Below are 14732 nucleotides of genomic sequence, written 5' to 3' on the forward strand. Positions count from 1 at the left end.
TTTCAACCCAACTGTGTGTGTATGTAATACTAATAGCTATGATGGCAGAGTGCAGTGTGTGGTTCAATTCATACCATTTTCAATTTCACTGGATTGCAATGCCCTGGATTGAAAATATTACTTGGTTTAATGGTATAATTCCCTAGTCTCTCAATTTATTATAGTGCTAAGACCTGGACAATTAACCAAACTCTTAGGAAGAAAAGGCCTGACTAAGATAAAACCGGGATAAATGAGCTGAGCCAATTACCCAGCTCCTAGGATTCCAGGAACTAATTCTAAGCTCTTAGTACAATAAACCTTTTATTTTATTTTTTCAAGAAGTCTAATCTGTCCTTAGAGGCAGCCATATGCGTCTTTGTAGATTAGGAACACTCTAAGACAACTTTCTCCAGCCCATCCCTTCTATATATGTTGAATTTCAATTACTGTAAATGTTCATGAAAGTTTTTGCTAGTTTGCTTTCTGGTGAAATGTGTAAACAGAGGAGGAAGATTCAAATAGATATATGCAGCAAAAAATGAATTGACAGATTCACCCATCCCTTCTGCAAATGTGCACACATGTGTTGGCACTGAACCAATATTTTAAGTACCGTACATTTAGAGACTAGATGCTAAATGGATGGAAATTGATCTATAGCATTGGATTGTCCTTCAAATTACAGGATAGTGTGGCTGATATTTGCAACACTCTGCTCTAAAATTCTAAGATGAAGAAATCTGGGCAGGGGGCTGTTGGAGGAGGCTGTGTCTGTGTCTGTCTCTGTGTTTCAGCACAAACCTGAATGCCTCCTTTCCTGTTAATTAAGGCTAAGAGCTTTAAATTGGGGGTCCTTGTTATTTTGGTAGAGCCTAACAGCTTTCGGATTAAGTTTTCTGGCGCTGAATGTTTGGAATCCTTCCATAACTGCTGCAAACCAACAGCTGGGAGAAGTTTGGAACTGAAGGGATTAGCCTGTTAGCAACATCAGAAACCTCAAGTGTTACAAAGAATGCAGACTGAGGTTAGTTAAGTGTGAAGAGCCTAATTTAATTCACATTATACTGTGGATTAACAAATCACAGCTGTTGAAAGAACCCAATGGCTCATCACTGTGTCAAAACACATTCATGTCCCAGGAGAAAGTGATTACTACATCGAATACAATGTTTCCTGGTTAGCCAAAATTTTGCCAAACCACATTTCACTGTTTCCACATTGGAACAGATAATAGATCTGTGACACCAGCAACTATCATCAGACAACATTTTGATTTTTTTAGGAAAACTTGCCAAAGTTTTCTTTTAAAAAAATGGGGTTGTTTCTTAGATAGCCTTTGGACTTTTAACTTAAATAAGTTAAAAGTAAGTAGGACAAAAATAAGGAAGCAACCAGGCACACATTCTTTGTGTGTATGTGTGTGTTTGCTTGCTTGCTTGCTAAGTAAACCCAAGGGATTTCTCCTAGGGGGAACTCAAATGAAATCCCATTGGTTTATTTCTGAACACACCTATTAAATCTGCAGAGTGACTTGGTTTCAGCATACCGTCTTTCCATGTTGTTTTTTTAAAATCTTTACATCATTCTGCCTTTTTGAGTTTAGCCATGTTCTTCTTTATTTTGGAGATTGAAAAGGAACTATACATTAATAGCTTCGAGTCCCTTTAGAATCTTCATGGAAGCTTTTAACTGACAGGTTCACTTCTATCAAACGTCATTTCATAACTTCAACGTTCCTTTAAAGATTCCTGAGATAAGTCTAAATAAAAAAGCCCATTTCCTTTACTTCAGCAAATGATCTCTGCTGATCATTTTGTGCTCCTTTTTTTCATTTTTAAGGTTATTGGATTGTGAGGGAGCTACAAAGCTATTGACTACCCAACTCTTCCAGCTGCCCATCATTTTCAACAAGCTTCCCTTAAATTCAAAACCTCCAAAAATGTCCATTTACACAGACAAAGTTAAAATCATGATGGAAGGTGTCAAGCTTCCTAAGTGTGCAAGGTTCTCTTCAGAGTTTCAGGCGTTAAGAGGTGAGGTCAGTTTGGACCGTGTTTCAGAAGCCTGTTGATAAGGGAAGAGAGAGGCCTGAAGAGGTGATTCGCCACCTAGAAATTTCCTGCTCCAATTCCAATCCTTTCTTTTGTAAATAAAACACTAGAATTGTCTGGAGACATTGAAAGTGTTCACCTGGTGAAGGCATTGGTAGGCAGACTTGTTATAATCAGTTTAGTTAAGTTAGACAGGTTTGCTTCTCTGTAACATAATAGGATTCTGTGGCAGTTAAAAGGCTGATAGCAACAGCACTTAGACTTATATACTGCTCAAAAAAAATAAAGGGAACACTTAAACAACACAATGTACTGTATTTAATAGTAGGATGTCTTGTGTTCCCTTTATTATTATTTTTTGAGCAGTATATATCACTTCACAGTGCTTTACAACTCTCTCTAAGTGGTTTACAGAATCAACATATTGGCTCCAACAATCTGGGCCCTCAAAGACTAATGTATTACATCAGATTTCATGGATTGCCACCTATTCCTTGCACCTTAGGAAATATTGTGGTTCATAAATCATCTGTGACAATGGTTTTTAATCTTAATGTTTTTAAGGTGCCACATGTTCTTTACTTATTCTTGCAGAAGAAGAATGGATCTTTTGGGGGGGAGGGGAGGGACTGAGAAACAAGCAGACAGCAGTTGAAACATTTATATTCCATAGAATGATAGTTATCTCAAGAAACATTCAAAGTAAAGACTTTCTTGGGGCAAAATTAATTCAAAAATATGTAGATTGGAAGAACTGTAAAAACCACTCCATATGTTAGGAAAGTAAACATCTGCAAAAAAATTGGTTGGATTAAAAAAATGCCAGACAAATCAACAGAACAAAGATTGTTTAATGCAAGCCATAAAATCAACTAAAGTTTTATTTTGCTGGATTACACATCTGTACCTCTCACTAGCTATTTTCTGATTTCCCCAAACTGGAAATTAAAACATTCAACTGTATATAGAAGACCCTGAATTTAGTTTGTGGCTTCTCAAGATAGGGCTGGGGGGGGGGAAATAAACCCTTCCAAAATGTCTGTCCACCACCACTAATTGGCATCAACAATAAATGCTAAATGGAACACTAGTCCAATTCTGTGTTTGATTTCCCAGCCTTTCATATGCTTCAAACCGTAATTCCATGAATTCCCAAGGGGATTGCTGGCTAAAAGGAGGTGCACAGGTTGCTGCTTAACATGGAGTTGTAGTTGTACAATTCTAGGAGGTCAGCAGGTTGGAGAACACAAGACTGAGCAGGAATTACCAGTTAAAAGACTAAGTAATGTATTATATCAGAAGATTTAATGGATTCTCCCCTCCTTGCACTGGATGAGAAGATAGATTTGGATCCATAAATTGTCTGTGACAATGTCTACGGAGATTCTCAGTCATCCAGGTCATGATTGTCCCAAAGGTGCTTTTCCAAAAGGCAAGTGGACTTTGAAGACGTTTCGCTTCTCGTCCCAGAAGCTGCTTCAGTTCTGACTGAATGATGGAGGATGAAAGGATTTATATTCCTTGTAGCCATATGACTCTCTGAGAGTCATTGAGGCCACTTGGAGGTTTTTGGCAATATATATTCTTTAAACTTTAAGATGTCCCAAGTCCTCGATCCTTGCAGAAGATTGAGAGCTAGGGAAAAGAGTTAGAAACAAGCAAACAACAGTTTAAACATTTAAATTCCATAGTTATCTCAATGGAATCTAAGGTGCTACAAGTTCACAATGGAACATAGAGTGCTACAAGTTCTTTATTTATTCTTGCAGAGGACTGAGAGTTACGGAAACAAATTAGAAACAAGCAAACAATAGTTTAAACCTTCATGTTCCATCAAATGATAGTCATCTCAAGAAAACATTAAAAACAAAGACTTTCTCAGAGCAAATTCCCAAACTGCACAGGTAAACGGAGCTGTAGTTCCACACCACACCAGGAAGACAGCAGGTGGGAGGATACAAGAGTGAGCAAATGTCCCTTTGTTTTGCTTTTAGTCTTTCCAAGGGACCCAGGGCAAAGGTGCTGTGCTCAACAATGCCGAGATGGCTTTGCCACCTTGTCAAGGAGTGTAATCTTTCTTGAGGAGCCTCTTCTCCAAGTCACATGGGCCTCGTTATCCTGCTTTCTGAAATGACTCTGTCTGGTGAGAAAGGTCACTTTGCACAAATGATACCTCGACAGGGGCTTTTATGGCTTCCTGGGACTTCTCCGTCATTGTTCCCTCGCTTGGCTGCACTGCTAGGTTCCTTCCTTCCCCATCAGCCCACCCCAGCTTGAGCGCATGAAAGTTTGAATAGACTAAATGCAGATCCAGTCCTCATTAGCTATTCCTTGAGACTGACTTTTTTCTTGCTTAGGCAGCTGAAACCAGAGGCAGAAGAGGCAGCAGGGAAATGTAGTTAGCAGCTGTGGGGAATTGAAAGACATTTTTGACAATGGAAGAGCTCCATCATTGTCAGTGTTTCTCACCAAAGTCAGGCTGTCGGGGGATTTTTTTTCCCCCTTCCCTAAATTTGCAAGAGGCTAGTGGGAAAAGACTGATAAAAATGAAGTGTGACATTTACGACAGACAAGATTCCTCGTCCCACCTCTGCTATAGCCAGCCCATTGGCTTCAAACATCAGAAACAGCTCTGTAGGGGTTTATTATTATTATTCCTGTGTTAAAATAGGTGTCGTCTGTTCTCAAAAGCGAGAAAGAGATTTGTAGTTTTCTGTCATACTCTCAGATTGCCTGAGAATTAATTCCCTTTTGGATTTTTCTAGGTCAGGGGTAGGCAACCGTGGCTCTTTCATGACTCGTGGACTTCAACTCCCAGAATTCCTGAGCCAGCCATGGTGAGGGGAAAGGGAGAGGTTTCCAAGCTGAGCCATGCTGGCTCAGGAATTCTAGGAGTTGAAGTCCACGAGTCATAAAAGAGCCAAGGTTGCCTACCCCTGCTCTAGGTGGTATTTTTGAACCTAGGTTATTGTGGGCAGTGGCATGGGAAACTACTGCTGATCCTGGTTTCCATTCCAGGTAGTCCTTAGACTTGCAACTTATAGTCCTTGACTTACAGTTCCTTTAATGCACAGGTGTCAAACTCGATCATGTCACCTGACCTATCATGATGTATCTCGACGTTTTTTGCCTTTGCGGAGCTGGGGTGGGTGTGGCCTGTGCGTGACGCCTCCGGCCCATGGGCCACCAGTTTGACACCCCTGCTTTAGTGATTTTTTGAACTTACATCGCTGAAAAAAAGTGACTTACAACTGGTACACTTACAACTGTTGCAGCATCCCCATGGTCCCACGATTGAAATTAAAACACTTGGCAACTGGCCTGGCTTTGCAACAGTCACAGGGTCCCGGGGTCATCTAACTGGCATTTGCTACCTTCACAGCTGGCTTCCAATGAGCAAAGTCAATGGGGGAAGCCAACTTTGCTTAAGGACCATGTGAGTCATTGAACAGCTGCAGTGATTCAATCGTGGGGGGGGGGAAACGTTGTAAAATCGGGCTCAGCAATGATCTTGCTTAGCAATGGAAATGGAAATTTCTGATTGTGGTCATAAATCAAGAACTACCCGTACTTAACTTTCCATCCCCCCAATGGTCACACTTCCTAAGCTGAAAAAGTCCAATGCTGGGAGATCCCTCCTAATGTCTTTAATAGAAGTAAGTCAGGAGGGTCCAGGTTGCTGCAGAAACTATTCCACAATGGAAGATGGGTCACAAACGCCTCTTAACTCTCCCATTAGGAGGATGAATGCACTCTGCCCATGAGCATTTTACAGAAATTCCATTTTCCTCCGAGCTAAATGCATAAAGCAAGTTTTTTTTTTAGCTAACGGAAAGAAAAACAATATAGGGGAAACTATGGGGATACTGGAATGGTCATAAATGTGAAAAATGGTATTCCTATGTTTTAAAATATTAATCTTTTAATTTTTTTTAAGACCCCATCATTTCTTAACTTCTGATGTGCTACTGTATTTTGTTACAATATTTGTTCATTTTGACTGACTTAAGCCAGATTATATTGCAAAATGCTTTTAAACACACACAGGCTGGTGTAGTGGCTGAATTTAGGTATAATAAAGGGTGTGTATGTGTGTGTGTGTATGTGTATACACACGCATATATACACACACATATACATGTATGTGTGTGTGTGTCTTGGCATACATTTTAAGTCACAGTTGTTTAATTAGAATTTGTTGAATCAAACATAACCAATCATTTTACTATTAAACCAAAATTAAATAGATCATGTTATAAATTATCATAGTGGTTCTCAACCTTTAAATACCTTTTGTGGCCATGGACTATGGTCATGGAGCCCCAAGTCTTGTAAATTGAGTCAAAGAAAATAAATAAAATAAATTGAGTCAAAGAAAGAGAGACAAATACTTGATTGATTTGGTCCGCGTTGCGTTATTGAAATGCAAAAGATGTGTTGCTAGTTCTAAAAGATTTGGAAAAATACACAAAGGTGTAAGAAAGCTTGTTAGAGTTAGCTAGCCAGTGCTTTGATCAGTCCATAGCATCACCCTTTTGATTTAATTAAGGTTGAAAAAGTGTCAAGATGCTCCATAGTTTTGGGGACAATGGCCATTATGTTCCAGTGAATCAACCCTCACTTTACATCCCTCTCATCTTTCCGAAAGCTACAAAATCTCTTGATTTACCCAGACCTCTAGTCACTTGGCTGTGAAATGCATTCAGTCTGGAGCAGTGGATGTCATACGGTTTGGTAAAATCCTGTTTAGAATTTCCACAGCAATTCATTAACGGGGCCCACCCCATCAACAATAAAGATAACAAGCTATTTCCACCCTGAATTTCTGAGGAGTTTTAACTCTGAGAGCCTCTTTTTATCCTTCCTTTACTTGTGCTGTTGCTGTTTTATTTGTAGGCTGTGGCTTTCAATTACTCTGATGTTTTCAGCTCATTTCCCCTGAGTAAGAATCCTGTTTCATTGACATTGACCAAGATACATTTTCCTAGTGTGGTGATTTCACAGAAACAGAACAGAGTAGCAGAACAGCAGAGTTTGAAGGGACCTTGGGGGACTTCTAGTCCAGCCCCCTATACATACCCTATTTACCAATTGCTGACTGCCAGCTGCCAGCAGCTCGAGTATCACCTGCTCAAGGTTGACTCAGCCTTCCATCCTTCCCAGGTCAGTAAAATGAGGACCCAGATTATTGGGGGATAATATGCTGACTCTGTAAAATGCTTAGAGAGGGCTGTTAAGCACTGTGAAGTGGTATATAAGTCTAAGTGCTCTTGCTATTACTATTCTGGACAACTGGTTATCCAATCTCTTCTTAAAAACCTCTAGCGACAGAGCAGCCGCAACTTCTGAAGGCAAGCCCTTCTACTGATTAATTAATTGCCCTATCTGGAAATTTATCCTTATTTCTAAATTGGTTCTCTCCTTGAGTAGTTTCCATTGCTCATTGTTTTGCCTTCAGCTGCTTTGTAGAATAGGTTGACCCCCTCTTCTTTGTGGCAGCCCCTTAGATATTGGAAGACTGCTATCATGTCACCTCATTTCTAGTAGAACACTGAGTTGTGTATTTTTATGAACACAAACCAGCTTGTTAATTATCCAACTGGGAGGGCATTATATGTATTTGTTTGTTAGAGTCTCATTCTCCCTTGTCCCTAGGGCTTCAAGGTGATATACTTAGTACTCCCTTCTCCAGTTTTATCTCCTAACAATAATCTAGTGTTTGGGTAGATTTTGCTGAGCTGTACTTCCTGGCCCACGTCATCCAGCTACATCAGGGGTGTCAAACTCAATTTCATTGAGGGCCGCATCAGAATTGCGGTTGCCCTCAGGGGGCCGGGTGGGCGTGGCCTACTGGGTGGGCGTGGCTAGAGTGCGTATGGCCTACTGGGTGGGCATGGCCAGCTCTACATCGTTGGCATCAAGGGTGCCTATGGGGGCCTGGGCAGGAGTGGGACAGATCTGAGGGTCTCTGGCAGAAGGAGGGTCTCTGGGCCAGGGCCAAGGCAGTGGGGGCCGTTCCCTCACTGTTTCCAGGATGGCTTCGCGGGCTACATGAAACCACTTCGTGGGCCGAATCCAGCCCCCGGGCCTTATGTTTGACATGTCTGAGCTACATAGTTAACTTTTGTCGAATTTGGAATACTTTGTGAATGCACTAGCATTGCTGGATGGGTATTTTGGAAAGTTACAGCTCTGACATTAAAGATTATTAGATTCAGAAAGACCTTTTTTAGAGCAATTAATTTGAAAATGAGGAGAACAACCATAGCAGACTTTCCCTTCTATGATTTGATTATCTAAGCATGTTTACTCCAAAATAAATTCTAGTATGTTTCTGTAGAGCTTTCTCCAAATACATATCTGTAAGCTTTCACCCTAAATTGATACAAATATTATTATTTTATGACTTTTAAGATAAGTGCAGGTTCTCCTCAAGTTACAACCACAATTGGAACTTCATGGCTAAGGGAGGAGGTTGTTGTGTCTTATTTTATAATCTTTTTTTTTTAGTTTCCAAGGTTAGATACTTAACCCCAATCTTAACAGGCTGGATATTCATACTTCCACCTTGGATACAGAACCCTTTTTTTTTAAAAAAAATCCTCCAATATATTTGCAACAGCCTCTCCAAGGTCCTGTGAAGGTGGCCGGCTCTTCTTGAAATGTCATGATCTACTCCGAGTTGGCGTCTCTTGGTCCTTCAACTCTTTTGCTTTTCTCTTGTGCTTTTTCCGAACAGATGACAGCCACAGCCCAGCAGCCGGCAAAAGCACAGCCGGTGCACGTCAGCACACCCTCGGCAGCAGCCAATGCTCCACTACCCAGCACTCCTATCGACCCTCAGGCACAGCTGGAGGCTGACAAGAGAGCTGTCTACAGGTACACGGGGATAATGTCAACCCTCTGCTCTTTAATGTTGCTTTCCATCCCTGCGGTGACACGGCGGGAGCCGTTAGCTGTATTTGTCCTAAGGCTAACGTGATCGGTAGGTGCTACACAGAGGCTGTTTCATAGCTGTTTGGGGTGACAAGAAGGAAGAAAGCTTTGAGTGCATGGTAAAAGAGAGAAATCACATAAAAGGGCTCGGATTTCTTTCTTGGAAGAGGAATTGTAGATTACAGTAGCAGCAGTTAATCTTCTGAGAAATAATTTCGGGCCACAAATGATTACACAGACCCATGACTTATAGGTTGCACATAGATGCTCTAATTCACTTCAACTCTTGTGATAGGTTTAGATTGGGGATGTACTCCAAATTCTGCTTCATTTACCGCGGTTGAGCACTCAGGGACACTGGCGAAGAGAGGCACAGATTCTACCATTTTAAATTTCTTCTATTTCTCCTTTGTTTCCCCCCCCCCAACTTCGGATCAGTCTGTATCACTTTTCCCTGTTTGTTTTTCATTTTTTGAAAACATCTACTTGGCAATGTGTATGCGTCTTTATGTACATTTCCCATAAAGCCTGTTAATTTTTTTACCCAAGCTATTTGCTTTAATATCCGTCTTCTGGACCATCTCTCATATGCACAATTTGTCTGCATTCTTTTTTTTTTAACAGACCCATTTTTGGACGAACTTTTTAAACAAATTTGAACTCTGCGGCTCTGCCTAGAAAAGTGAAGGTTTGGGACAGGCAGTGCATTGAAATTAATATAGGTACATTGAGCATTTTCTCATTGGGATGCGGCGAATGAGTAAATATCTCAGAAGTTCTGAATTGGCCTCCATTGGCGGGGGGGGGGGGAGCTAAACGGCCAAGAGATTTTAGAATTCCTCCTCAGCATTCAGTGCCATTGTTAAATCCAGTTGAAAATTGCTCTCTAAATGAGGTTTACGAGTCAGGCAGCCTGGATAACAGAATCATTTGTGATGTTTCAATTTCACACTTTAATACCATGTGTTCGCAGATTTATGTTTGGAGTATGGAAGGAAACTGAAGGAAAAGGAAGCCCAGACATTTAGGCAGGATAGCAATGGCAAGGAAGGAGCTCGGAAGAGGAGTGTTGAAAAATGAAATCTTCATATATCATGCGGCGAGCTTAAAGTGGGGGGGGGTTGTTAATTAAAATTTCTTCCTTCTGGGTAGCATGACAGTTCAAAAACACATTGGGGATTTTTCATTTCATGTCAATAAATTTAACAAGGCCCCATTCAGTTCGAATTAATGCTTAAGTTGCTTTTATGCTCTCCTCTTGGGGGGTGGGGGAGAGAAAGTGCGTGTGTATGTATATGTAGAGATATATCACGTATAATTTATTCTCCTGTTTCTGAAGCAAACCCCAGAGTAAGCATTCTGACCTACCCATGATTTGGTTGCTGTAGGATAGTCCACTGACTGAACAAGCTTGATGTTCTGGTAATTGATGCTAATAGGGAAACTCCCTTTGTGCAGAAATTTGTTTCTGAAAAACTGGATCACTCAAACTGCATTTCACCAACATTACAAATCCTCTGTCTATGAAATGGATTATCAGATTACTTATTTTTCTCGTCTCTTCCTAGTACATCCTCATAGGTTGCCATGATATAAAAAAGATGGTGAGAGTCTAGAAAGAGTCCAGAGAAGAACAACGAACATGATTAGGGAACTGGAGGCTAAAACCTATAAAGAACAGTTGCAGAAATTGGGCATTTAATAAAGTACCACTTTATAAACCCTAGTAAGACTACACCTGGAATACTGCAGCCAATTTTGGACACCATATCACAAAAAAGATGTTGAGAGTTGGAAAAAATTCAGAGAAGAGCAACTAAGATGATTAAAGGTCTGGAGACTAAAACATACAAAGAACGGCTGCGGGACTTGGGTTTGGCTAGTCTAAAGAAAAGAAGAAATAGGGGAGACATGATAGCAGTATTCCAGTATTTGAGGGGCTGCCACAAAGAAGAGAGGGTCATGTTATTCTTCAAAGCACTAGAGGGCAGGACAAGAAACAATGGTTGGAAACTGATCAGAAAGAGAAGCAACCTGGAATTAAGGAGAAACTTCCTGACATTGAAGACAATTAACCAGTGGAATAGCTTGCCTCCAGAAATCATGGACACTCCATCACTGGAGGTTTTTAAGAAGAGGCTAGAGAGTCACTTGTCTGAGATGGTATAGGTCCTCCTACTTGAGTAGGGGGCTGGACTAGAAGACCTCCAAAAGGTACCTTCCAGCTCTATTCTATTCTATGTCTAGTTTAATGAAGAGAAGGATTAGGAGTGACGGGATAGCAGCCTTCCAATATCTAAGGGGCTGCCACAAAGAAGAGGGGGGGTCCACCTATTCTCCAAAGCACCTGAAGGCAGGACAAGAAGCAACAGATGGAAACTAACCAAAGAGAGAAGCAACCTAGAATTAAGGAGAAATTTCCTGACAATTAGAACAATTAATCAGTGGAATGACTTGCTTCCAGAAATTGTGGGTGCTGCAACACTGGAGGTTTTTAAAAAGAAATTGGACAATCATTTGTCCAGAATAGTATATAGCAGGGGTGTCAAACTCAATTTCATTGAGGGCCGCATCAGCATTGCGGTTGCCCTCAGGGGGCCGGGTGGGCGTGGCCTGGGTGGGTGTGGCCTACTCGGTGGGCGTGGCTAGAGTGCGTATGGCCTACTGGGTGGGCATGGCCAGCTCTACATCATTTGCATCAAGGGGGCCTGGGCAGGAGTGGGACAGATCTGAGGGTCTCTGGCAGAAGGAGGGTCTCTGGGCCAGGGCCAAGGCAGTGGGGGCCGTTCCCTCACTGTTTCCAGGATGGCTTCGCGTGCCACATGAAACCACTTTGTGGGCCGCATCCGGCCCCTGGGCCTTGTGTTTGACATGTCTGGTATATAGGATCTTCTGCTTGAGCAGGAAGTTGGACTAGAAGATCTCCCAGGTCCCTTCCAACTCTGTTACTCGGCTACTTCCATTTTGTCTATGCTAATGAAATATTGCAAGGCTTCTTCCTACAATGTTTTCATATTTCTGCATGCACTTGCCCATTTTAGATGCTTTTTCACCATGTCATAACCATTCTTATTACATGAGTTTTTGGCAGCTGAGGCCAAAGTTAACCTTTTTTGGAGAGTAGAGCTAAAGTGCGTTGTAAGAAGGATAAAGTCGTAGTCGTTGGCCGGGCGATAACACAGCCAAGCTTTTCGGTTTAACTTTCATCTTCAGCAAAAGGGAAAGAAATCAGAGAGTTTATTTGGTGCCCGATGCCTGTGCCATTTATTGTAAAGCTTCCAGTGCAATGTGACAGTGATAGGATTGGGTCCTTTCATTTATGATGCCCAGAATTCATTAGTTTTCCTGGTACACTTACCTGTCACACCTTTATCTGAAGAACAAAGGAGAGGGTACCTTACAGAGCTTTACTTTACAAAGAAAGAGATGTAGGAGGAGGCTTGTTTTCTTGCTGACCGATGGGATTTTCAAAGAAATGTAGCATAAGAGAACAAGAGGTGGAGCAAGTATCGCACTGAAACCTTATATTTATATAATGTACTTCAAAATGATTCCAGTGAAGGTTGGGTTACTCCTGAACAACAACAGGGCAGGTGGTCCTCATTTTATGACCATAATGGAGTTTGTAATTTTGGTTGTAAATCATGATCATGCCCAATTGTACAACTTTTTTTTTTTTGGCAGTGGTAGCAAGCACTGCGATGGTTAAGCAAGCCCATTGTTTGACCTTGGGCATTTTTTGCTGGAAACCAAGAGTAAACATTGGTTTCCAGTAAAAACATCATAAATCATGGTCAGGTGACCATGGGGTTCTGCAAATGGCTGTAAATCGGGGCTGGTTGCTAAGTAACCAAAGTGCAGTCATTCGATCCCAGGGAAAGCGGCCATTATAACTTTGAATCTGGGTCATATGTCTCTTTTTGGGGGTCTGTTGTATCTTCAGTCATAAGCAGTCATACATCGAGGATTGTCTATTCTGGGGAGGGGAAAAAACAGAATCCAGAGTACAGAGCTATTGTTAGAAGTCTAACACATTTTATTAAAAACCATTGAATTTAAGAGCAACAGCAACAGCTAATGTGAATTATGGTAAATTAACTAACAGATGAGAGGGGACAGTGCTGATCAGGGTGGGCTTGTAATATTTAAGAAATTATCAGCAGGGAATTTCTCCCATTCTCTAACCTTGAGGATGTGAAGTTCAAGTCTACGAGGAGGAGGAGGAGCAGAACTCAGTGACAGCTCAACCTTTGGGCACCTCTTTTGTTCAAGCTACTTAACGGAATTGGCCTTTGATCATTTCCCATCTTCTTCCACTTTTCCCATTTGAAATACATTAGTTGCTATGGAAATGAGGAGGGGAGGGCTCCATCCATTCCTGAAACACAAAACAAAGAGAGTTTAAATGGTGCTTTGGATTACTTAAGGCCATTGCAGGTACTTGTATGTAATTTGTGCCCCCTTCAAGATGCCTTCCCTAGGTGCATTTATGTCTAAGACCTCCCAAAGTGGCTTAAGGTAGGGAGAGAGAGACACTTGATGAGGGGAGCCCAAGACAGACCTGAATCTTTACAGGCCAACACTCTTGTCATATTACACTCCTTAAATCTCAGGAGGCCGAGTCTGTCTTCCTAGCATTTGTTGGCATAAGTGACAGAAGCAACTGAGCTATAACAAGCAGCTGCCAATGGCAACCAAGATGGAGAAAAGATAGAACTGAAAGAAGAGTCATTCCTAAACCAGCTGAGCATCTGGACAGATTAACAATGTTTTAAGGCAAAATCTGACCCAGAAGCCCTCCCTTTGAGATAGTCCAAACCAGGAAACCAAACTTATGAGTCCTGATCTATTATTATAAGATGGCAGTAAGCAAATCTTGCAAGTCTGAATGAGCCGCTCCCTTGCCTGCCTCTTATGTTCCAGATGACTAAGGAGAGTCAACTCTGATTGACTCTTAAATTGCATACCTGCTTTGAACTCAGATTTCATTTATCAGGCAGATCTTCCTCCCAATCTTATTCTCACAGCCCATTACACTTGTCCCTTCTAGTTGAAGAGAGGCAATGCACAACTCAGAGAGACGTTGGTCCACATGAATTAAGAATACCAGGTTGAGGGGTCCTCGGTGCTCTCTGAGCTTGCTTACAGACGTAAGCAAGAAAACAACCAAGCTCAGAGAGCACCAAGGACCCCTCAACCTGATATTGTTTATTCCTGTAGACCAATCACTCTCTGAGTTGTGCATTGCCTCTCTTCAACTTGGAAGGGTTAGGAGCCCTCATTTCAACCCTGCGCTACAAATATTCTCCTTTATTAATATCAGGTTGGTAGGTCAACGTGGCTTCCTCTAATCTCCACATCTCCAGAACAACCAGTATATCCTTAGGGAAAAATCGTCTTCTTACAAATTGCCCATGTAGTGGTGATCACGGAAAATACGTTAAGCTTTGTGGAACTACAAGCATAATTCCTTTTGAGGATACATGAGATCACCGTGTACATGACAGCAATTACACACCCACACAATTCAGCCCTGGAGAGGGACCTGACATGAACAGGACTCTTTAAGTGATATTTTAGGGCAATCATGCCTTTAGTGAAAATGCAAATCAGCTCTAACTTTAAAGAAAGGGTTGGGAGGAACACATTCACTTTCATTTTTATGATTACTTCTCTTGTTTTGAGCAGTTTAATTTATTTCACCTCAAAGGACAGCCGTGTTTGCTTTCGTTATAGTTTTACTGTGTTCTGTATATGATGCTG

General features: G+C 41.5%; 1 protein-coding gene across 1 annotated transcript in view; it reads left to right on the forward strand.

The window, feature by feature from the left end:
• The window catches only part of PKNOX2 (PBX/knotted 1 homeobox 2), a 235591-nt gene that overhangs the window by 148661 nt on the left and 72198 nt on the right, over positions 1 to 14732 (forward strand). The window contains exon 6 of the mRNA XM_081333977.1: positions 8773 to 8912. Coding sequence (XP_081190103.1) covers positions 8773 to 8912 — 140 coding nt within the window. The remainder of the gene's footprint in view (positions 1 to 8772; positions 8913 to 14732) is intronic.

The sequence above is a fragment of the Vipera berus genome (assembly GCF_964194415.1).
Source record: "Vipera berus genome assembly, chromosome: 8".
Taxonomy (NCBI): Eukaryota; Metazoa; Chordata; class Lepidosauria; order Squamata; family Viperidae; genus Vipera; species Vipera berus.